Source organism: Pezoporus occidentalis, unplaced genomic scaffold (assembly GCF_034315485.1).
Source record: "Pezoporus occidentalis ecotype Australia unplaced genomic scaffold, CSIRO_AGI_Poc_V1 ctg172, whole genome shotgun sequence".
Taxonomy (NCBI): Eukaryota; Metazoa; Chordata; class Aves; order Psittaciformes; family Psittacidae; genus Pezoporus; species Pezoporus occidentalis.
In genome coordinates, this window is record NW_026913554.1 from 702,075 (window position 1) to 726,869 (window position 24,795).

The 24,795-nt window shown below is 44.2% G+C and overlaps 1 protein-coding gene across 2 annotated transcripts in view; it reads right to left on the reverse strand.

The window, feature by feature from the left end:
* The window catches only part of LOC134161339 (alpha-2-macroglobulin-like), a 29,669-nt gene extending 11,023 nt beyond the window's left edge, over positions 1 to 18,646 (reverse strand). For both annotated transcript variants that reach the window (XM_062614038.1, XM_062614039.1), the window contains exons 1-19: positions 18,390 to 18,646; positions 16,624 to 16,807; positions 15,463 to 15,622; positions 14,747 to 14,799; positions 13,803 to 13,823; positions 13,247 to 13,415; positions 11,927 to 12,011; positions 10,981 to 11,104; positions 9,020 to 9,137; positions 8,665 to 8,774; positions 7,990 to 8,148; positions 6,307 to 6,534; positions 5,906 to 5,969; positions 5,279 to 5,421; positions 3,331 to 3,480; positions 2,498 to 2,665; positions 1,730 to 1,871; positions 580 to 694; positions 31 to 259 (exon numbers count right to left, since the gene is read on the reverse strand). In XM_062614038.1, the coding sequence (XP_062470022.1) occupies positions 31 to 259; positions 580 to 694; positions 1,730 to 1,871; positions 2,498 to 2,665; positions 3,331 to 3,480; positions 5,279 to 5,421; positions 5,906 to 5,969; positions 6,307 to 6,534; positions 7,990 to 8,148; positions 8,665 to 8,774; positions 9,020 to 9,137; positions 10,981 to 11,104; positions 11,927 to 12,011; positions 13,247 to 13,415; positions 13,803 to 13,823; positions 14,747 to 14,799; positions 15,463 to 15,622; positions 16,624 to 16,807; positions 18,390 to 18,631 (2,664 nt within the window). In that variant the 5' untranslated portion in view covers positions 18,632 to 18,646. The remainder of the gene's footprint in view (positions 1 to 30; positions 260 to 579; positions 695 to 1,729; positions 1,872 to 2,497; positions 2,666 to 3,330; positions 3,481 to 5,278; positions 5,422 to 5,905; positions 5,970 to 6,306; positions 6,535 to 7,989; positions 8,149 to 8,664; positions 8,775 to 9,019; positions 9,138 to 10,980; positions 11,105 to 11,926; positions 12,012 to 13,246; positions 13,416 to 13,802; positions 13,824 to 14,746; positions 14,800 to 15,462; positions 15,623 to 16,623; positions 16,808 to 18,389) is intronic.
* Between the last annotated feature and the right edge of the window lie 6,149 nt (positions 18,647 to 24,795).

A 24,795-nucleotide genomic window follows, 5' to 3' on the forward strand; every position in this document is an offset into this window, starting at 1 on the left:
AGTACAGAGAAGGATTTAAACCTTCCTTACCCTGATGCAGGTGGTCAGGTAGTTGAAAACGGTGGCTTTCAGCGTGAAGGACTCACCACGCACTACAGAGTAGGGCATGGTGAGCTCTACAAAGAAGGGCTGGAAGGCTCTGAGTGTCACTGTTGGGGACAGGCCAAAGCCCATGTGTGCTGAAGTGCAGAATGCATTGGCTTTCCACTCAGTGATGGTGTCAGGGATGGGCACACCCAGACCAGCATTTCCCTCAGAGCTGGTGAAGGACAAACAGCAAGGAAAAAGGGATTATTTTGATGGCATTTTGGTGACTACCTGTACCCCTTTTCGCCTACTGCCTGTGTGAATGTTTGGGCCATCCCATCTTCTTCCAGACCCACAACTACTCCTTGAACAAAACTAATCTATGATTCTATGATTCTATGAAGGTAACTTCATCTCAGAGGATTGCCAAGTGAGCTCTGCAAACAAGGAAGGACTTTTAGGGATGGAAAAGGCTTGGTAAACATGTAAGAATTCATGTTTTCACCTTAAAAAAACAGTTTTATTAAAAAGGAACTAACCCAAGGTGCTCACCTTATAGGTACTAAAGTCCAAATCCAAGTTTCTGGGAAATACTTTCGGACTGTTTCCGTCAGCAGTTCAGGAGTGGCTGATGTGGGATAAAGTCTACCTGCCAGAGAGCCTGACTCTAGTAAGATGGAAAAGAAATCAACTACTGATAATTCCAAACAAGGGAGATCTACATTATCATCATGCTTTGGTCTGAGAAAGTGGCAATCTATGTGGCAATCAGGAGTTGTGCTGGCAGCAGATGTTTGCTGTGGCTGTAATGAGCACTGGTACCAACAGCAGTGAAGTTTCAGTCAGAGCCTATTAGCAGGAGGAGCTAGCCTTCCATTATTTCCTGCTTGTCTCCAGTGAACCTCAAAATTTGAGGGGTAGTAATTCATTAGGTTAAAACAAGGATGTTAGAGCAAAGAGTTATTCAAGGCCAGGTTGGACAGAGCCTTGGGTGACATGGTCTAGTGTGAGGCATCCCTGCCCATGGCAGGGGGGTTGGAACTAGATAATCTTAAGGTCCTTTCCAAACCTGACCGTCCAATGATTCTATGGTTCTACGACCATCTGTGCAAGCAGCCTTTTCCCTTTTAGGTGCCATCTTAACGTGACATCCTTCTTCATCCTACCAGGCCAGCTACCAATGGAACATCCCTTTGCTGCAGTTTTTTTGTAGGATCACTGTGACTCAGAAAACACCTCCCTGCCAAATCTATGGCCTACTCAAGAACTAGGCTGAAGATGTTCAAGCTAAAAACATGCACCTGGAATCTGGGAGTGGCAAAAATAGACCTTTTGACTAAAATGAAAATTTTGTCTTTTGACTAAAATGAAAATTGACTAAAATGAAAAAATTATTCCAAGTAAAATATTCTAAATTTGGGGTGAAATTTGGTTAAAAAAAAAAAAAAAGCCCAACTTCTGCTCTGCCAGTCTTTGAAAGCTACCTGGTTCTTCTGAATTCAAATGTGGAGTTATCAAAGTTTGTCTGTAACCCTTCACAACCCAGCAAAACAGATAAGCCCCACACTCACACAGAAACTGAAATTCAGTACTGCTTCCAAGGATTCAGTTCATAACCCCAGCTCTTGTTTCAAGATTCATCCCAAAATACAGATAGGATCTTATTCAAAATAGGTGTGATAACAAAACCCAGTTCCTTTACCGCTTGTCCTCATTGCATGCATAGGTGCTCCAGACATGACTGAAGGTACACCAAAGGCAACTCCTGCAGGCACGTAGCTCTCAGTGCTGCAATACCAAGGTTTCCTCACCCTGGTATTTGTGAAAACTTTTAAACCCATTCCCTATGGGAGAGAAACCCAACATGTTTTTTTGTTACAGATTCCTGTTTAGGTCTACACAGCAGACCTGTCACTAGTATTTTACTGCCTCAAAAGGAGAAGCTGTTACTGTCGGTGGGTTGGACCTTGAGACGGGTGCCTGGGTGGCTCAGAGAGACCAAAGGATGCATCCTTTCTCTTTCTAGGGCACTGATTCTAGCCCAATTCTAGCCTAGGAATCAGGATGAGCCAGGGAGCAGACACAGTTTTCTCTCTGTAAGGAAATGTCTGTGGCTACAATGAAGCTCAAGGATATGCTGATTTATTTGGGGTAACACTAATGGCACAGAATTATTTACCTCCCGTTAGAACCTCATTTCAAGTCAGCCTCGAAGCTTTCCCTGTATGAACAAAACTTTGAGACTGATCCCTTTTCCACCAAGAGGGAGCAAGACTGGCAAGACATGTGAAGCTTATAACTATCACTGAACTTGACTCTGGATAAAAATTAGTGACAGATCATTCAGATTCAGAAACCCTTCCCTTATTACATTATATTACATTACATCACATCACATCATGCCACAGACGGCTTAAGCATTCTTAGTCCTTCTCCCACTCCACTCTCTAACCGTGCAAGAGGGCTATACCTTTAGGATGCTGTATGTGTCTTCACTCATCTCCTGTACTGGAGAATAGGTGATCCCATCCAGAACTATCTTCTTTACGGGGACACAATCCTCCAGGGGCTCCTCCAAGAGCACGTCTGAACCATGGTGATAGTCATGCAATTCTGTCACTGGTAGCAAGCTATACACCTAGGCAGAAACAGCCAAGGTATCTGTCATTTTCAGTATCCACTGTCACAAAACACAACTGAGGTAGTTAGATGCAAACACCGTAACAGTCACATCATCTGCACATACATCCACATTGCCATGGTCCAACTTTGTGGTAGGAACAATGGGAATTTGGGAGTCAGAAAAGAAATCCAGATTTGGAAATACTGCCACTTTTGTTATGGGCAGCATGCTACTCTGGTTATTATGGCTCAAATATATAAAAAAATTACACTGGCCAGTCCATCTGCATTACTTTGTCCCTGCTTAGGGATTGTCATTTGATGCTTGGCATGAGGGGAATAAACTCTCTTGACACTTTCAGACACTACTCTAAGAAAACTAACCCATGGCTGGAAAGAGTAACTGAAAAATTATCAGACACACAACAGTGTTTGTCTCTGGCCAAAAGGAGCAGTCACCTTAAAAGAGCTTCCTAATTGCCATCCCTACAGTCACACAAAACCCTTAAGAAACAGCTGCTGCCCAGTTCTCATCTTTTTGCCTTCTGCAGAGGAAGATGAGAAACAGAATAGGGCAGCTTTCCTGAGTCAGCTCTAACAGGAGGGACTGTTCACTGTTTCCACTCCAGTGCTGAGTTAATCTGACCAGGCTCCGACTTAATTCACAGACTAAGCACTTACAGAGCTGGCTGACAGTTCAGCTTCTGGCTTCATGAGGAGAACACTCTTGTCCACAGCACGGACAGCGCAGAGGGAGTTTGGGGAGGCTCTGAACAGCAAGTGAGCATAAGAGGAAGGCAGGCCTTCAGAAGGAGAGAAGCTTAAGGACACCTGTAGCCAGAGGAAAAGCTATGTTAGAGATGCCCTACTCGTGTAGGACTTTTCCCTCCAGTTGAGGCATCAGTTCCAACCCTACAAAGTGCACATCTGCACACACACACCTCTCTCCCTTTGTGCTACTGCAGAGCTAAGCTTCCTTCCTGCAGTGCCAGAGGAATCAGCACTAACAGTTCTTGGCAACTTCAAGTATCACAATTGCACATCAAACTTTTACGGCAGTTTTGAGGTTTATGGCCACTGTGAATGTGATGAGATAATCCCACGTTCTGTACTGTACCCAGATCTTGTATGTGGAGAGAAAGCAGGCTTGCAAAGACCTTTCTTAGCAGATTCTTTGGTCACATGAGATACAGTGATGCCCTGGAGCAATATCGCAATATCTACTGCCTGCTAATGATTCTGAAGAACTGGCCTGTTGGCTAAGGCCTGTTAAGACTTGTGTGCCTTCCCCAAAACCTAACTCGCATCTCTAACAACCTTTGCCCTGGAAGCTCTTGCTAGAAGAAGCTGTCATCATCATCTCACATGACTTTGTAATTAGATGGCTGATTTGCATAAATCTTCCCTTTCCTTAGCAGTACAAACCCTTCTCTAACATGCAATGACCAAAGCATCCTCAGAATAAACAGGCTGACTAACAAAGCAGCATCAGCTGCCAGTCTTCCCCGTGTTCTAACCAGTCCACAGCATGCTTTCTGCTGATACCCCCCACCTCTCCCAGGGTGGACTCATCATTTTGAGAATAGAAACCCAGTATTTGTCAGAAAATGGCAGCATAAGGGCTGTAGCAATCTTGCCACTAGGAAAAATGTCTGGCACAGACATAGTCCAAAAGTCTGCCCTATCTCGTCTGATAACAGCTTTGAATTCATTATGCTTTCAGAGAGGAAAGTAGGATCTAAACATGTAAATCACTTGGCACTTGTCTTGCACCCAGACCTTAATGTAGTACATAGTATGAGCTTTAATATATGACCAAAATTCAGGTGACCAGGCTTCTACAATGATACGAGTTTCAAGAACTCATTTATCTTAGGCTTTAGCAGGACAAGGGACTGCTTTGGCAGTGTCCCATCTAGTATTCTGAAGTCCCAATAAGAATTTTTGAGGTTGCTCTCTTCTTACAGCTCCTCATACACCAAATTGCTCTTCCACAAAAGGAATACATGGAGCTATAAGAGAATAATGGTGCACCTGCTTACAGGAAAAAGGTTTTATTGTTCTGCACTCTTTCAGTATAACTATTGCTCATGCAGCACCCTGTGCATTGCTCATGGAGCACCACTGTGCATTTCTCAGCAGGTTCAGGAAAGGTTTATCTCCATTTACATGCAATAGAAATTAAAATGAAAGGATGAGCTGTACAGAAGTTGAAAGAACTGACAAGTATTAGCTTTGCCCACTGGATTGGGGTTGTGTGAGTTTTATTTTTGCTCTGTGACCTCACATGCAGCCACCTTATTGCTGGAATGAGTTTGTGTGAAATACACGTGTTGTAGTATGACATAAGATACACACGCCCCTCACACCCACCTACCTCTTTTTCTTACCCAGGACCATCTGTGAGATCAGTGGGTGCAACTAGTTGCTAGGAGGGGTTTTATCAGTGTAGTCCATGCTAGCACTGTTTTTCCAACAGCTGATCTCCTCCAAGCTAATGCAAACCAGTAAGTAGGCTTGTCCAGTGTTAGTAAATCTAAAGAAACTAGTTTAGCCAGGTCAAATCTAAATAAGCGAGCTAGAACATGATGCAGTCTTATGGCTACTCCCTCAAGAACTGGACACATACCTTATTCCTGAAACACTTTTCTATGTTGAACTTTGCTGAATCAGCGATCAACTCCCTGCTGGGGGAAGTAGTGTAGACAAACATTTGGGCCACTGGAGCAATATCAGCTTGGACAGGCAGCTGTAGCAAGAAGACCCCATTGGCTGGCAAAAAAACAAGAGCAAAAAGTTAAAGTACAGGAAACCTGCTTCTCCAGCAGCCAAAAGTCTAGGTTTGACTTCATGCCAAATTTTATCCTAGCCTAGATGAAACTCCAGGCCTCCAAGTGGGATGAACTGGTGCTCACAGAAATGCGGAAGTCTCACTGACTGAAAAGGCCCATTTCAATTCCTGTTTTCCAGTGCATAAGTATGCTGAATTTTGATTCAGCTTCTAAATACAGACTATCAGTCTGTGTCTCCTGAGAGTAGTGGAGCCCCAGAAATGCAGTGTCAGAAGAAAGACAGCTGACACAGGGAATTAGAGAAAATCTGTGCAAAACCTAAATAAAGGCAGAGAAAAGAAAGCTCAAACTCTTCCCATATTTTAGGGGACATGGAGATGTGAATCCCTGCATTATATGGAAGCAGCCTGTATGCTTGACACAGTTGTCCTCCCAGGAAACTGACAATTTGGCAAGGAACTCACCATTTTCCTGGTCCAAATCCAGAACGTGGGTGCCTGCTTGCTGAATGATTCCTTTGGCCATCACCTGAATGGAAGGAAAAACTCTGCTGTGACTGAGGTCATGCATAAGCCAAACCCTAAAGAGGGGAAATCTGAGAGGAGAGTAGCTGAGCTGTGTGAGACCTCACACCCTGCTCAGCTGCTCTCTGCCTCCCTGTAGCACTATCCCAGTGCTCACCCAGGCAGCACTGGGACATCCTTACTCTTCTGCTCCTAACCCAGATCGTATTTTCTGTGGGAGAAGAACATTTGAAGCATGATAGGAAAGTATTACAAGCCCGTTGCCACAAACCACGATTTTCATTTCCAGTTCCCCTACAACTACCAGTGGCAACCTCACTGTACGGCAGGTGCAAGCTTACCAGATAGTAAAAGACGATTTTCTTCTGCTCCCCTATGGCCTCTGGAGTAAGGACATAGTGCACCCGGACCTCTGTGGAAGAGCCACAGCTTAATGCCTTGGACTTGGGCTCAATTTTGAGGTAGCTATTACTAGGAGAGTAAAAGCGCTTTAGTTGGAGATAGCCATCTTCATAATATGGAACAACCCAGGAATGGTCATAGCAGTAGTGGTGTATCTTATGAGTTGCCTAGAAAAGGAGAAAACACACACAGATACTCAAACATGGGTGTCAAAATCCATGGCCTCATATTAAATGTTTGGTATGTTCCGTATTTAAGCAAAAAGGCAGTCTACAGGAAAAAAAAAAACAAAAAACCATGAGCTCGGAAGATGCAAGATAGGGTGGTGGTATCCTTTGCAAATTATTGGGAATGATCTCACTCCCAGGAGGTTGGAGATTGTCTCAAACAAGCTGAATCATACCAGTTGTTTGTATCACCTCAAGGGCTCTTTGCAATAATACCTTGCCCTCTCTAATAATATCATGTTGGTTTAAAGAGAAAAGAAGCTGACTTTCATTTTTCTTCTTATTACTGATGGAGAAGGGTTAGTGCTGTTCAGTTCAGAGATCAACAGTGCCAAGATCAAGCTAAGGATGCTACAGAGAAGGAGTAAAAGTCCCCACCTAAGAATTCAAAACCAAAATTGAACAGAAGTTTAGGAGCTGAGAGAGTCAAGGTTTTCTTAAAATTTAAAGCTTTTTCTTAAAAATTAAAGAAAAAGGAAGATAATTCCCATATAGGAGGGTTCTACTTCAGCATTTCATGTGCCTTACGTGCCTTTAATTCCTATCTTTCTCACTATACTTGGGAATTCTTGCCTTTTCTTTATCCTGCAAAATTTTGAAAACTTCAAGCACCAGGTGGTAACTTCTGGATATTTTTTAATGTTTCTAACCTATGACAAGAGAATTGTAGGGAGAAGAGAAAACACAATTCGAGACAATCTGCCCTATTCCAGAGTGAGATATTACAAAATGTGCATTTTACACACATACTGCATTTACCACTAAAAAAGAAAAGGATGCTCAGCAGCACTTCTTTTTCTCAGATGAACAAACTAATTCTGCACGAGGGAGAGAATTTCTGTGAATAGTTCATACTCTTTTTCTCTTTATGGAAAAAAAAAAAAAGGATAAGAAAAAAAAAAGGGGGGGGGAGGGGGAGGAAAAAGAAAAGAAAAAAAAAAGGAAAAAGAAAAATGAGGACCACTTAGAAACTCTGAATGCTAAATTAAACCCTGAGACGTGCAGATTGCCTTAACTGACCACAAAGGATACTGAGGTGAGATACTTGGGAAATCATTTAATTGAAAAGACAGCAAAGCACTCCACTGTGAGAGTTAGACACACCCTTGAAACAGATTTGCCTAGGTAGGGCTGGCAATCCCTGGGAGCAGAATGGATTATTATGATTTTACGATATTACTTCTAATCCTATATTGCTGTTGCCAGGCAGAAGTCAAATAATTACAAGCTAAGCGCAAGTTGACATGGTTTGTTGTACAACTATTTACACCACACTGGTGTCATGGTTGGCACAAACAAGCAGGAACAAGAAGCTAAGTGCTTTTGCACTTAAGTAGAAACTTCAGAGGCCCTCCCCTTCCTCCCTTCACCACCTCCTGTGCCCACAGGACTTACCCTAATTCCAACAGAATCTGAGTTTAACTTGGAAGTGTTCACAGTAAACTGCACCCTGCCCTCTTCATCTGTTGTGTAGTTACCTTCCTCAACTCCTTGTAAAGAAATCCTCACAAGTTCATTGGCAATTGGAGCACCAGACCCATCCACTAGTTTCACCTGGAAGAGCAAAACCAGTACAGTATAGAAGGAGAGGAATGCCTGTCACCTGAGCAAACTGATAGACCACCAAGCTAAGGATGTTGGGCTCATGCCAGACAAGGAAGCCTCCACCATGCTTTACATGTGCATCACCCATTTCTTTCAGAGCAAGCTGCACAGTTACTGAATCTTACTTCTTCAGTCCTTTCTTATCTCCACCTCCGGGTCAGAGGAGTGGATGTAGAGACTGACACGCACTCATACCCTTAGGGCTCCTATTAAACAGGTGACTGGAAAAGCAGACTTTTACTTGACTGGAAAGTGGAAGCATGAGGACAGAAAGGTAAGAACAATAAGGTCTGTGTTCTCAGCTGCTGCTCCCCACTTTGAAAGCCTGCAGAGGAGAGGAGGCCCACAGGGTATAGCAGCACTGAGGTACAGCATCTTTGCAGAGCGGGCTTGTGTATCTATCCAGGAGGTTCATTAGCATGATTGTTTGGCACTCAAGGCATTCCATTCTCATGGTTTCCCTACCTGCCCAAAGAAGGGGATTCCAGGTTTGTAGTGGGTGTCTGAATTCTCAAAGGTAATTTTGGTAATAGTGGTTGTGATCTCAGAAAAACTTGTTCCAGTCAACTCCACTCCTGCAGGAAAAAAAACCAACAAACCAACATTTAAGAAATAATTTGCCTCTGCCTGACCAGAATTACTGGTCCAGGCTCCTCTGCTGGACCAGCAATTATAATGATGTTCCTGAACTCCAGGCAGGAAAACGTCAGGATTCCAGAAAAGCAAGAGTCTGCTTTTCTCCCTCACTCCAACTTGGCTGTCCCCTCTGCTGGTATCTTGTGGGCTTACCACACAGCTCTTTGATTTAGATGATTCATACCTGTCTCCTCCTCTTTAATCTTAGCCTCCACATGGAGCTTATTCTCATATCCATTTCTCTTGAGCTGGAATAAGTTGGTCTTTACCATTTCAGAAATGCAGCCATAGATGTCTGTCTTCTGGAGAAAAACAAGCAAGACCATTATAGTCTCATTCATATAATGTTCATCCAACTTAATGAATCCGCCACTGTGTTGTTATGAAATGGAAGTGAAGCCAAATAACCTCACAGATCATTCCCTCTGTTGTTTTTATCAAAACTGGAAAAGAGCATAAATAACGTGGCAAGGAGCATTTTAAAGTACTTTCAAAAACATCAGAGCAAAGAATTTGCAGCCTCAAAGATTTTTGTGTATGCATCTGAAGTTTGAAATTGCAAACACTTGATACAGAAGCATAAGGAATTACTCATGTGTCTACCAGACAGGAAATATTTGCAAGGCATCAGGCACATTAGAATATAGCTGCTACTGAAAACACACAAGCTGTGTGAGTGATACATAAACCAAAGCCTGTGCATGTGTAGAAAGAAGATGATAACTAGTAAAATATTTCCAAAGCTTGCCACCTCCCTTTCAGCATTTTCATGCACAGGGCAGGTCTCCACAGAAAAAGGAAGACATGTCTGGAAGAGAGGTTAGCACCGGAGCATTCATATTTTCTTTTAACATAGATAACAACAGCGGTGGCAGAGACAACTGTGGAGACCATACAGCAACAGACACCAAAGACCACAAGAATGTCTTCTGCTTGCTTTCTTGTCCTGACATATTTCCACAATTGCTGTTACCCCAGCTTCTGTCAACTGAACTTGTACTGTTCCACCTGGCCATGCTCCAAACACCATTCAGGTTTGCTCTTGTAGACTTGTCAGTCTGAAGAACGAAGAAAGTGATATTTTTTTTCTGTCTGTATTAACATTGCTGCTAAAGCCATACTCCTTTCCTTCTTTAAAACTGCATTACCTTTCCCCTGATTTCTGCTCCTCTTCTGCTTCTAACATCAATTCTGATCCCACAGAGTCTCTACTGTAAGACAACCCCAACTCTGTTCTCATCACTCACACTTTTTCTATCTCACTTCTCCCTTATACTCTACACTTCATATGACCTTTCTTTTCCTTCCATCTCTTCTTTCTCTACAAGCTTCTTGTCTTTACACACATCTTTCTTACTATACTGACCTTACCACTATTTTTACCTTCACATTTCATCTTCCTCCCAATCTTCTCTCCTTCTTCAAGCTTCTTTAAAATACATGGATTCCCTCCCCTTTTCACATTATGATTGTACATACTAGAGCAAGCCTGTACATGGCTACAAGGCATGCTAAATAGCCAGTGTGACCAGCAGGTGGAAGGAGGTGATCCTGCCCCTCTACTCTGCCCCCATGAGACCCCACTTGGAATACTGTATGCAGTTCTGCTGTCCTCAACATAAGAAGGACATGGAACTGATGAAGCAAGTCCTAAGGAGCAGGGTGATCAAGAGGCTGGAGCACCTCCCATACAAAGACAGGCTGAGAAAATGGGGGCTGGTCAGCCTGAAGAACTTGTGTGGAGACCTCATAGCAATTTTCCAGCATCTGAAGGGGGCCTTAAAAGGATGCTGAAAAGGGATTCTTCACTAGGGACTGTAGCTACAGGACAAGGGGTGATGGATTCAAACTTAAACAGGGGAAGTTCAGGTTAGATCTAAGGAAGAAGTTCTTTACTGTGAGGGTGCTGAAGCACTGGCATAGGTTGCCCAGAGAAGTGGTAAATGCTCCATCCCTGGCAGTGTTCAAAGCCAGGTTGGACAGAGCCTTGGGTGACACGGTCTAGTGTGAGGTGTCCCTGCCCATGGCAGGGGGGGTGGAACTAGATGATCTTAAGGTCCTTTGCAACCCAAACCATCCTATGATTTTATGAAATAAACCACACTTTCTCCTGTCTCTCTACCCAACAGAGTAATCGTGACTCACCTGTTCAGAGAACTCATCACACACTGCTTTAGCCTCTTCACCATAGCAGGTGATGGCTGGGTGTTTAAACTTCCGGCAGATGCGGAAGCTCACAAGGCCAGGAACAGGCTTCCCAAATGTATATCTACCAGCAAAGAGGATTGAAAGAAAACCAGAGACATTAGGAATGTAAGAGAGGGAGAAAAATTACTAGCTCACCCCTAATGTAGCCAGAACTCTTTCCTAGAGCTGCCTCCAGGATACAGCAGGGTCATCACAGGAAATAAAAAGCAGAAAGAGATTTGGTAACATTTTAGGACCAAGCTTGGCTACAGAGGCAGGTGCATGGATCACATCCCCGGGAATAACACATACATACATCTTGAGAATTCATTTACCTTAATGCTGATTTAGTTGAGAGGACCCCTCATCTTGGAGAACACATTGCAAGTACCTACCCCACTGCCTCATTCTGATGAAATGGTTTGTGTATGTATGTGAGCCGGGTCTTCAGCCCAAGCCATGGCTCTTCCTGCAGGATGCGTGGAACATTGCTATGTGGAACTGAATGAGGCGGCCCAAAGGTATGAGGGCAGCTGCATCACTTACAGTTTCTCTCAACAGTGAGAAGCAGAAGCCACAATTAAAACATCATTCCCAGATAAAATAAACAGAAGTCCTCTTCCCTTGCAATATAGCTGGTGTGAAACCCTCTATGACTAAAAAATATGTTAAAAAACCCTCCCAAAAACCTAGAAGAACAATATGTTTCTACATGTTATATACTAAGTTCCCCAAGCAATACTTGCTGCCTTTTGTCAAATGGTAGATGTAGCCTGTTTGGTCCTCGGACCCCAAAATGAATAGCAATGTGATGAAGTACCATATCGCAGTCTCTCAACTGGACTTTCAGTAGCAGCTGAATTAAAAACTGAAACCAAGAAGGCCTTGAAAGAATGACACTTACAGACCACAAACTGTCACCTTCAGCTTCTCATCAAGAATGGTGATCACCTTGGGCATTTTCACTGTTACTTCGAATTTTGGCAACACTGCAGCAGAACCAAAGGGAAACAGTCTGTGTAGTGCGGAGTAGTATACGAACAAGATATAAAGGCTGCTCAAAAGCTAGTCTTAAAAATGACCTGAAACCCTTTTGCACCTAAATTGTCAGATTTTAGAGGTTTCTGTCACCTGCACATCCCACCAAAATCCGTGAAAACCACAGGCACTGAACCAACCACTATGCCAGGTAAGAAGACAGGATTATTATACCAACTATTAAAATACAGCAACTTCTTAGATAACACATGGATTATCAGTTCCACAGCAGCTGGATACAGTAAAATAAGAGAATTAAGTCCATAAAGGTCTCCCACAAACATATAGAGCTGGGTCTCCAGCCTGGTCTTTGAATTTCCATAGCATGTAGATCTTATTAACCTGCGAAACAGGAAGACCCCATAGCTTCTCCAGTGACTTAGCAGAGGGTGAAATCACATCTGAGCCCAGCTGCAGGACGGGAAGTAGACGGTGACTGTTTTGGGAGAATGAGGAGGCATTCAGGGCACAGAACAGCCTTGCAATTGAAAGAGGTAAAAGGACTTCCAGATTCATCTTCCAGGACTCATGTCAGCTGCATGAGCCAGATCATGTCAGACCACATAACAAGGAGAGCTGCAGCCTGCTTGCTGGGGTGGGAAGCTATGTTGATTGCAGCCATCTGCAGGTGTGTATTAGGACACCATTTTCTAGCCAAGCAGAAGGAACTGCACATGGGTGAGAGCACCAGAGAGAGGTTAAGGCACTAAGGAGTCACTCGAGCTACAGGCTTAGCTTATGGGGGAGAAAAGGCAAGTCTGAATTTACAGACAGCCCCAGCTCACACCAAAAGGTCAGGACTTCAGGCCTTAGGTAGCAGAAACCCAGACTTATAGCATGACACTTGACAAGGGTGTAACCAACTGGAAATAAGTCTGTAGCCCTAAATCACCTCTGCAAGGCTTGTGGCTGATAGCACATTGCTCCTCCTGATGGGAGCTCTGCTGAGGTAAGCAGTCAGAAGAGCTGCACTGCATAGCTTGGGGCTTAATGAGGAGTGGAGACAAGTCGCTCAAGTCCTTCAGTCTTCACTCCTCAGAAAGGGATGATGCTTGAGAGGGGGAGGACACAGAGACATTTTTCCAGCCATGCTGGACATCCTAGTCAGATCTACCACCCTGTTCAATTAAGCTTTCATGCCCCATGGGAGTAGCTGATAGGAACTTGAAACTGAAATGGCAGTTACCATACTCCTCCACAGAGAAAGGATGTCGAACTGTCTTCCCAGAGGCCTTCTGTACCACCACTTTGTAGGTCCCTTGAACAGGTTCAGAGGTGAGGCTGAAGAACAGCTCGATTAATCCCATGTTTAACTGTGCCTTCGTCCACTGGTACAGACGGTTTTGCTTTGGGTCCTACAGAGAATGTGATCCGAAGGAGAATGTGAGAACACTGGAAGTCTGCAACCAGAAAGTCCTTTCCAACCCTAACCAGTCTATGATTGTATGATTCAAAGCCATGAGAGAAGGCCTAGCCCCAGTGTTTTAGGAGGCTGCATGGCAGAAGAGGGGGGCACTAGCAAAGTTGTGTGGCAAGCTCAAGTCTGGACAATAGAAGGAGCTGTAAGCTGAGCCCAGAGTACGTTTGCCACCATAAGAGTTAAAGCTGTGTGCATTCAAATTAATGAAATGGAGCTGCTTAATACATAAATCAGACAAGAATCATCTTGAAGCAATTGGTCAAGCAATTTTGGCCTGGCTGAGTGCAATAGATGTGAATGCGAATTGAATGTTTATACATACCTCAATATACACCAGTGGAAACTAGAAAAAGAAGAAAGGAAACAGCGTATTTAGACAGAGTGCAAGCAACACGGTCGAACGACCAGGGCTATCACCATGTTTCAAGGAACAAGCTGATCACCCAGTGGGATAAGGAAAAATGTTCCTGGTATGGAGAAACAGATGATTTTGAGGTACATCAAGAGTGGGGACAATGGACAATCCCTTTTCTCGGTCAGAAAGGTAAGCTGGCATTACTAACTCTGGATGCTCTGCAATACTAATAAGAGCAGGTGTGCACTCTAAAATGGCAGCCTTGCTCACTGCTGATGTGTTTACACCAGCACTATTCATCAGCAGTTTGTCAGACCTTGCCAAGAATGCAGAGGGCAGCTTTATACAGAAATTTGAAGACCAGACCCTGTTAAGATCTGAGGTAACCCAGGAATTACACAATTATCTCAGTGCACTGAGAGCTCTCCCCAGAAGACTCTTCTTTCTTTAGGCTGGGAAGGTTGGGGCTGTTCAGCTTGGCAAGGGGAGGGCTGCATGGAGACCTCGTAGCAGCCTTCCGGTATCTGGGGGGGGGCCTGTGGGGGTGCTGGGGAGGGATTCTTTATTAGGGACTGTAGTGACAGGACAAGGGGTAACGGGTTAAAACTTAAAACAGGGGAAGTTTAGATTGGATATAAGGAGGAAATTCTTTCCTGTTAGGGTGGTGAGGCACTGGAGTGGGCTGCCCAGGGAGGTTGTGAATGCTCCATCCCTGGCAGTGTTCAAGACCAGGCTGGACAAAGCCTTGGGTGATATGGTTTAGTGTGAGGTGTCCCTGCCCATGGCAGGGGGTTTGGAACTTGATGATCTTGGGGTCCTTTCCAACCCTAACTATTCTATGATTCTATGATTCTTTCCTCCCTTTCCCTGCATAGATGACTTAAATAGAGAAAAGGAGGTATTATCCTTACCATCTCGTTCAAGGGACGGAAGTCTTTATCCAGAGAAACAATTCTGAACAGGACTGATAGAGAAAGGCAGACAGTGAGGTTCCACAATGCAGTCACCAACCAAAAAGCATCAGTTGCAAAAACAAATGGTACAATAGAGAACAGAGCTGTTCTCTTCTGAAGAAATTCCATTTGTTAGAAAGCTAAGACATACTAAAAAGCTACTCGTGTAAGAAACTACATTAATAAGAATCCTCTTATTAGAGCAAGTCCAAGGCATTGTGAACATCTTACTGATCATGGACTATAATCTCATTAATTCGGACCAAAGTTAAATTTAAGTTGCCTTTGTCTACTTCGCAAAGACACATTTTTACACTAGAATTCACATAGGTCTTCTAATTTTGTTACAACTAGACTGACCTTTTAGGAAGGATGAACGCAAGCAAATTATTTCAGCACTTGGCTGCAAGTTTGTGTTGGCTCTGGATGGATAGAGAACTCAGTGCCTCTTTTAGGACATTCATTTCTGTCCAGGACAAATTTAGGAGATCAGTGGCCCAGAAGAAATAAATGGCTTATATAGTTCTTGTCACCAAGCATTAAAAATATAAGCCTTAGCCAAGAGGTTGCCATTCTGACCCCCACTGAAAGCAGTGGACATTTGGCCAGCACAATCCAACAGTTTTAACACAAATATTCGTTTCAAATGCAAATATCCAGCCCTTCCCTGGTACCTGTCTGTCCAGGCTTGTAGACGGGTTTGTCTGTCTGGATGAAGACCAAGCTTTCATAATTCTTGACCAACACTGATTTGCGGCTCCTGAACTGCAGTGTTGCACCCTTCACCATTACAGTGAGAAACGCGACTGATGACCAGCTATTTGATTTTGGAAGCTGGAGGGAAAGAAGGCAACTATGTTACAGACCACCTTTAAAGACTGAAACTGGCCTTCATGAGAGATCTAATATAATCCTGATGGACACAGCATAGAGGTGAGGGGAACTATAATCATCAGGAACAAGAGACTGATCTTTACTTGTCCCATATCCTTACTCATTCCTACTTCTGTGAAGTGATTGTGCAAGGATTGTGCAGCAAAAGAGCTCCCAGATCTTCTGCCCAATACTAAGAAATTCTTACTGCCCTAACCAAAACCCTTCTACCTTTTTCCTTTTGACATTCACAGGGGCAATGGAATAATCCCCAGTCTCTTTCAGATAATGGCCCTAGTCCTTGCAGAACATTTCCCTTTTCAAACCAGACATGCCAGATCTCTCTGCATCTATCTTCAACTGACGAAGTTCAGTCTTCAGCCTATATCTGACAGGTGCCAAGTTCAGTATCCTGCAGACCAGTTCTTCAGCCTTCAAGCTAAAGACGTAATCTATGCTCTGAGCCAGATGACCAACTTTCCTAGTTGCCCTAGTTGTTATAGTCCCTAGGGCTATCAGTTATATTAAGCTATGAGTTTCCTGCTTCCCTCTCTTTTTTAGACACAGGTAATCACAGCAATATGTTCTTACATTAATTCAGTGTACATATCCACAAGGAAAAAAAAATATGTAAGGTCCAAAAGCTTTACCCCAATTTGAAGTTACTCAAGTGATAATCTGCGGCTGTTGAAGGATGATGTGGAAAGCCATTTGAAGAAGCTGTTCACCATTTCTTTCTCCTGGCCTCTTACCCTCCTGTTCTACAGAAGGGCTGGCTTTCCAGGATTTGGCATTTCCCAAGCAGGGAGCATGTTAAAGAGATCTCAGCAGTGAGAGGGTGTTGAGAATGGACATGAACATGGACAAGAGAGAAGCGAATACTTACGCAGTGTTACTCTGGTCTTTGCCCTTACAGTTTACCTTTGGCATAAGAGACCAGCCAACAAGGATGAGATACTCACAGAGAAAGGGATGCAGGTGAATACATCCTTCTCTGACACCACATCATCAATCAAGCTCCTATTTTCCCCTTGATACTCGAGTGTGGTACTCAGCGTCACAGACTCATTCAGGTGGGTCAGCTGAACACAGACTTTCTCAGGAGAATCAGTGTGGATCAGAAAGGGCAGTAACACCGTATACTGCCTAGGAAGAGAGGAGAAGGACAGGTCAGAAGGACCAGGAACAGGCAAAGAGCTGTACAGAAAGAACAAATAAACCAATCTGATTACTACAGCCTTCAATGTACAGGGAATAAGGTGCATTTTCTAGGAGCATAACAAGATTTCCAGCATGTCTGTAAAGAAGGGAAAAGCAGAAGTCCAGTCTCAAAAGTAAAATACCACAGGAAATCCTCAATGCAAATGTCTGGAAGGGATGTGTTTTTCCAGGTTCTGGCACAACAGCAGCATTTCCTTCTGGGACCCTGAGTAATGCCACTGCAGAAAAGTCAAATGCCACCTTTGCTAGACACAGTTAGTAGGATCCAGGAGCCACATGACTTGCAGTACCCAGTGAAGAAACGCCACTGAGTACACACTGCAAACTGCAGATTTACTCTTATTCTTCTCAGAGACCCAGAACTGCCAGAGTGGTGCCAGACCTTAAGCACAACAACTGGAGCATATTTCAGGTTTCCAGGGAAGGAAGCCCCTCTGTCTCAGCTCAAGCAGCGGAACCCTGCTCAGTCCTATACAGCTTCCCTCTCAGCAGAGGAGCTTGCCGTTGCCCAGAACTGCATCTGGGAATCAAACCTGATTCACCTAATAGCAACAGTGCTCCCTTTTGGGTGGGCAAGGACTGGCCTCTGATGGCCCCTGGGCAGCAAGTAGCTGGGAGAAGAGCTCAGACCCTCGGCAGTAAGGTAGGGCATTCCTTTTAGTGGTAGGGGAGGCTCTGACATCTTTCTATCCAACATGTGCTTATCCTGCATTTGATGAAAGCACTGCAGCACAGCCTTGTTGTGCTGGGAGGAAAAGACATTGCCAAAAAGCCAGAGAAGAAAGTTTCTGTGAAATCAGGATCCCTTCATGCGCTGCTCCTGCCACATATGTACACGCATGCACACAACACACTCCCTTCACATGCAAACAGGGAGAAAGGGGTGAAGAAGGGATGCAGCACAATATACCCTCACAGACTTTAACAGTCACAGTATTACAGTGCCACATAACCATGGGTGAGAAGGGAATTTTTATTCCATTGGCTGAGCTGAAAAGTGTGAATTAAAAAATAAAGCCATTTCTGGTCAGGCCAGATCTGTTATTGTTGATCAAAAAATCACTCCCATCTCCTGGGCATGCAACCTGGGAGTAGGGGAGTTCAACCCCAAAATGAAACCTTTCAACACCTTTTCAAAAAAGTCTGTCTCTGACAATGTGTAAACAGTTACAAAAAGTTGCCTTTCAAAAGAACCAATTTTGTTCAGAAAATTTTGTTGGAATCCTGTCAATCCATCAGCTCACTGCAGCTGCCAAAGGTGTTCCATAGACCTTTTCCTCTTTATTTTTTCCTTTTTCTTTTCTAAAGTTTTACTGATACCTCAATTTCACAGACTGCTTTGGGTCCCCCTGAAGCAGTAGCTGTTTGCAGAAGACACTTTACCAGCCCTGGTGTCTTTATTCCCAGGTGAAGGAAATTAAGACGATAAGAGACAAAGCAACAGACAGAGGAATACAACCCAGGCCTCCTGCCTGCCCAGAGACCCCCCCGCACATGTGTAGCTTACGGCTCTGCGGCAGGCGAGGCGTCTTCAGGAAGGAAGAAGAGGAGAAGGAGGAAGAGACTTGGTTTGATGAGCAGCCCATCTCTCCCCATGGTGCAGAGCAGGTTGTGGTGAGTCAAGCAGACACCCAGCCTGGTCCAGTGCTGCCCGTACTCCCTCTCTGCTCTCCGAGTCAACCCCTTTATACTCTCCTCTGCAAACAGCCCAGGGGCTGGAGGAGATAAGGGCTGGGGGCCAGGGCCCATCCGGAAATGGGGAGAGGCAGCAACAAGGAGGAGCTGGAACCAGCAGCTTTGAGTCTGGGCTGGCAGCCAGGTGCTGGGGGAGAGGGAGGGGAACTGTTCAGAAAGCTGGAGATGTCTCTTGTTTGGGGCAGGGCAGCTGTCGGAGGGGGAAAGGCCGTAGCAAAACCAAGAAGGGTTAAAAGCAGAGTATAAGGGGAAGGCCTCCATTTCTAGCAGGGCTCCCTGTATGGAGCTTGCCGCAGCGCTGGTTATGGAGGTTGCTGGAGGAGTGCTTCAAACTGGGAGCAGGAGACTGAGCTAGGGTTTGGGAAACAAGAGTGGTGTGCCTAACCCCCACTTCCAGGCAAGATCTGAAAACAGAATGCAAACACTGCAAACCTTCCCCCTCCACCCAGCCTGCGCCCTTGTGCTCTCTGTTCCTGGTCCCACCAGCGCTAATGCCAGGAAAACGGTGTCAGGGAGTTTCTGGACAATCAAGTGGTCTAAGATAATCTGGCCTTCACCCGGACAGAAACAGGGACAGTGACATGATGGAAGCTGCCAAAAGTTCAACCCGTTAACAGCACGTAACACATTAACCAGTTCCCCACAGCAGCAGCTGCCCTCATGCAGCAGAACAGATGTGTCCTGTGTCTTGCTTTCCTCATACTGGCTCTTGTTCCAGGCCAAGTGATTGGCATATCTCATTCAAAGTATTGCTGTTTGGTGGAGTCCTTACCGGTTTCACTGTGTGGAAATCCACGTAACGCACTACTATGATAGGCAATGCTATATCATAGGGAGAAATTTCTTTTTGACCACTGTCTTTACTGTCTTTATCTTAGTCTGCAGCAGAAAGATCAATAGTTCTGGTAATTATTACCCTTGCAAGTGTCAGTAGAATATCTGTCTTACTTATAGTCCCAACACAAACTCCAAAGAATAGGGGTCTACGTTAGAGGATGTAAAGCATAAATTTCAGATTAAAAAGGATGCAGAATGAAATTATTATCTGTCTGTACCTTCCCCTCTTCTACTACTATTCCTGTCTTCACCAGAGGTTTGGTAAGCTCAGGAATTTTGGAGTTAAGAAATCCAAGTGCAATGTGATAGCAAACCTTCATCACAGACCTCATTCTGCCCTGCTGTGACCTGCATGGGAAAGCGGAGGATCGTAGTGCATGTCCTTGGGGACTGTACAAAAGACAGCCCAGGCTTATAATCTGCTTCTCCATCCAGCTTAAAGGTTGCTCTGCCTGCCCAAAAGAAATTAAACCCAGGAAGATCTGCCTTATCCACAGAGAAGAGGATTTGTACATGGGGTGGTCAAAGTGCTTTTGAAGATGATACTTTACATTGGTTTGAATGGGTTGGGAGCCAGTCTCATTGAACACAAACCTTTGGGAAAGAGATGCAGAACTGACACTGCAGAAGAAAAGAGAGCTACCCTTTTTTGTAAATAGCCAAACAGCCCACACCGCTTCCAAGTCAGCTCCTGATCATTAAGACCTTAGTAAAAAATGTGCTATGTAGTCAAAAACTGGAGATAAATGTTTTCAGTCAATTGAGGGGGGAAAGATTTTAAAGGCTTGAGAATCCCAGTGGGTACCAATTAATGTGTCCAGGTACTGAACTGACACAAGTTGCTTGGCCTCTCCCATTTCCAATAGTAACATGGGGCCCCAGAGGCCTAATTTCAATGGACCATGTGATTCAGCTTGTAGGAGGTGGCACAGACAAGGCAGTGGCAATGAATTTTCCTTCTCTCTCCTGCCATTTCTATCTGCTGTGAGTACAACTGAGAAGTCAAACAGGCTTTCTAGAGCTTTTTGGCTAGATCTGAAGTGGTTAACTTTGGGCTCTTCAACAAAACTCCTGCAAGGTATTGGCCTATCCATGAGGAAAGTATGTCTTAGTATTATCATTCCTGGATTGCTCTTGGTGAATCTTAAGTTCTGTTATTTGGTGTAGTGCAAAGGGACAGTTGGTGACTCAACTGTGCAAAATGAGCATTAAAAATCCTTGCATCTGAACCAAGAATTCCTGAGGCATTCATTTTTAGCAATACAGAAGTGCTGGTTGGAAAGGAGCTCTGAAAGTTACCTGGTCCATCCTTTCACTTAAAGCAGGCCTGCTGCCAGTGCTGTCAGGTGTGATTTTGTCAAATAAAATCTTGAAAGTTTCTACTATGGAGAACCTACTGTTTCTTCAGTGATCCGTTCCAGTTTTGCACTAATCTCTGGTGAAGACATCTTTTGTCATGTCAAGTCTGAACTCCACAAGCTGCAGTTGCAGCCATTGCCCCAGGTTATATCTTCTACCCCTACCAAGAAAGGTCATGTTCCAACATCCTTGTAACTGCTTTTCAGCTATTCATAGGCAGTTATTTAATCACTCCAACCTCCTCTTGGTCCGACTAAATAAGCCTAGCTCTCTCTGTTACTCCCACTGGGTCATGTGCTCCATACTCCGACTGATTTGGTAGTTCTTCGTTACACCCTCTCCAGTTGCTCCACATTCCTCTTCAACTGGGGACCAGCAGACCAGACACAGTCCAAGTGCAGCCTCATAAATGTCATGGAGAATGAGGATTGTAAATTAACTTGGGATCTGCTAGCCATGCTCCTCCAGTATTCATTCACTGCTGCATACAGAGTTCATCCAAACAGAAATTAATTCCAAGAAAATTAGTATATAGCAATCAGCTCTATTGACATGCTCTATACAGAAGATCAAAAGCTCTGTCAAAGATATTTGTTCAACTGTTTTTCATGTAAATGAGTATATTTGCTTCAGATCCCTTTAGTACTGTAAAAACTTGAACCCAGAGAAGCACCAAGTACATCATTGAAAGTAAAATCTGCAGCTGAAAATTCTTTCCCTTCAAAGAACAGTCAACTTTTGAGACAACCTCATGTATTTCCTTACTTTACATTTCCTGAGCATCTCTTTGGGATGCGATTGAGAGGCCATATTTGAAGAGCTAAAAATTAAAAGTCTAGTATGCACTGCACTGTAAAATCCTAGGAGAGGCAAAATTTTTACACTATTCACAAGGTAACTAGGCAAGCTCAGAGACATGGTTACCTCACCTATGCACACCACGATAACATGAGAAGCTGCTACTTCAGTGGGGTTCTCTGGTAAAGTCACTTCTAGGTTTCCTTCTGTAGATGATACCACCATTTTGACAAAGCAGGTGGTTTCCAGCAATATTTCAGAGGGCCTGGCAACTTTCTAGTTGAGTGGTCCAGAGGAGGCCACTTGGTAGTTGAGTGGTCCAGAGGAGGCCACGAGGATGATCAGGGGCTGGAGCACCTCCCGTACAAAGATAGGCTGAGGAAATTGGGACTGCGCAGTCTGGAGAAGAGAAGCTGCATGGAGACCTCATAGCAGCCTTCCAGTATCTGAAGGGGGCCTACAAGGATGCTGGAGATGGACTCTTCATCAGCGACTGTCGTGATAGGAGAAGGGGTAATGGGTTTAAAGTGAAACAGTGGAAGTTCAGGTTAGATAATAAGGAAGTTCTTTACTGTAAGGGTGCCTGGGTTCAGCTGTAGCAGTCCTTTTTCTCCTTCTTAGTAGTTGGTGCAGTGCTGTGCTTTCAATTTTAGTCTGAGATCAACGCTGATAACACAGTGATGTTTTTAGTTGTTGCTATGTAATGCTTACCCTGATCAAGGACTTTTCAGTCTCACGCTCTGCCAGTGAAGAGGGGCACAAGAAGCCGGGAGGAAGCACAGCCAGGATACCTGACTCAAAGAAGCCAAAGGGGTATTCCATACCACAGCACATCATGCCTAGTATATAGACTGGGAAGAGTTACCCAGAACGCCCAGATCGCTGCTTGGGTTGACGGGTGGGGAGCAATTGTACTGTCCATCACTTGTGTTTATTGTTTTCTTTTCCTTTTCCCCTTTTAGTTTTATATTCTCTCCCCTTGTTATTTCCCTTATCATTATTATTATTAGTGGTAGCAGTAGTAGTTTTGTATTATACCTTTACAGGTATATTATTTTATTATTGTATTATACCTATATACAGTTACTGGATTGTTCTTATCTCAACTCATGGGATTTACATTCTTTCGATTCTCCTCCCCATCCCTCTGGAGGATGGGATGGAAGAAGAGGGGGGAGTGAGCAAGCAGCTACATGGTTCTGAGTTACCAGCTGGGCTTAAACCACGACAGAGGGTGATGGGGCACTGGAACAGGTTGCCCAAAGAAGCAATAAATGCTCCATCCCTGGCAGTGTTCAAGGGCAGTTTGGACAGAGCCTTAAGGTGACATGGTCTAGTGTGAGGTGTCCAACCCCCCATGGCAGAGGGGTTGGAACTAGATGATCTTAAGGTCCTTTCCAACACAAACCATTCTATAATTCTATGACTCTGGCACATACAAAATGACTTACCCAAAGTAATCCAATCTGAGATGAAAACTCAAAGCTTTTAGCTCCTAGGAAATTGCTCAAAATACTATGTTTGTTTCTTGCAGTTTCCCCAAGTCCAACTGTTGCAGGCATGGTTATAGAAAAGTAGACCCACCCTTGCTGGGAACATTCCCACCTGAAGACCCAGCTCAGTGAATTCTAGATGAAGCTCAGCAGACATCCGCCTAGTTAAGTATGCTCAGATCTGCAGTTTCATCTTCATCTGCCCTGATACTTTCATGTATTACATCCTCTATGAATGTCAAGCCTCACATACCAGGGATATGTAACTGAAGGCATTCTGTAAATGGCAGGTGAGGAATTTGCTGTTTTGTTGCAACAAATGGATTGCTCAAAACTTCATTAAACTGCATAAGCTGAAAAAAACATTAAGATGCTTCTTTCAACCAGGTCATGGAAGGACAATTTCAATTATTTGAAAAGAAAATTGCTTGGCAGAAACAACAATTTTCTGTTTTCGCTGTAATTTCACAGTTGGTTTTAGTGTTCATTTACATGTGGCATCAATCCTAATAACAATCACTTCCAACTTCTTTGCAACCCTCCTCGTGAACCCCTGATCTAGCATTTTCAGATTAAACCTCCAGTGCTTGGGTCAATTAGTTTCTCCCTCACCCTTCTCCACCACACACCATGCTGCCTTAGTTCTTTCCTCTCATTATCTCTTAATTTCTGAATGTCCTTCGCACCTGCCTCCTCAATCTCGCCTCCGCAGACCTGTCCTTCTTACCCATCCACCTCCTTCTACCCAATGTGCTTCCCTGTCCTCACCTTTAGCATATCTCTCACAGAATTATGAAGTAGTTGAGATCGGCACGGACCTCTCGAGGCCATCTGGGTCCAACCCCCCTGCTCAAGCTGGCTGCCCAGGACCATGTCCAGACAGCTTTCGAGTATTTCTGACTATGGAGACCCCCACAACTTCTCTGGTGGACCTGCACTAGTGCTCAGTCACCCTCATGGTAAAAAAGTGTTCCCTGATGTTCAGAGGGAATCTCCTGTGTTTCAGTTTGTGCCCATTGCCCCTGGTACTGTCACTGGGCACCACTGAACAGTGCCTGGCTCTTTGTACCCTCCCTTCAGATGCATAATATATATATGTATGTGTATATATATACATACATATATCCATATATATACACACACACTATATATATACACTAATAAGATCTCCCTCAGCCTTCTTTTCTGTCTCAGAAAGAGCTGTCTCAACCTCCCCCCATAGGAAAGATGTTCCGGTCCTTTCATCATCTTTGTGGCCCTTCACTGGACTCTCCAATATATTCATGCCTCTTTTGTACTGAGGATCCCGGAACTGGACACAGTACTAAAGTGTGTAGCCTCCCCAGTGCTGAGCAGAGGGGAAGGATCACCTCTGTCATACCTCCCTCAATCTGCTGGCACTACTCTGTCTAGTGCAACCCAAGATACCATTTGTCCCCTTTGCAGCAAGGGCACATTACTGGCTCATGTTCAACTTGGTGTTCATTAGGACACTCAGGTCCTTTTCTGCAAAACTTCCTTCCATCTGGGTCACCCCCAGCATGCACCGGTGCATCATCAAGCAGTCCTGTCAGAGTTACTGCTCTGAGTTCATCGGACTATAAAGTGCAAATCCAGACCAAGGCTAAATTGATAATAGTAAATTGTAATATAGTATACATAAGTAGAATAAATTGGAAATTAATAACATTTGTCTTCCTTTGTTGGAACAAAATCTCTGGTTGGAAAAAA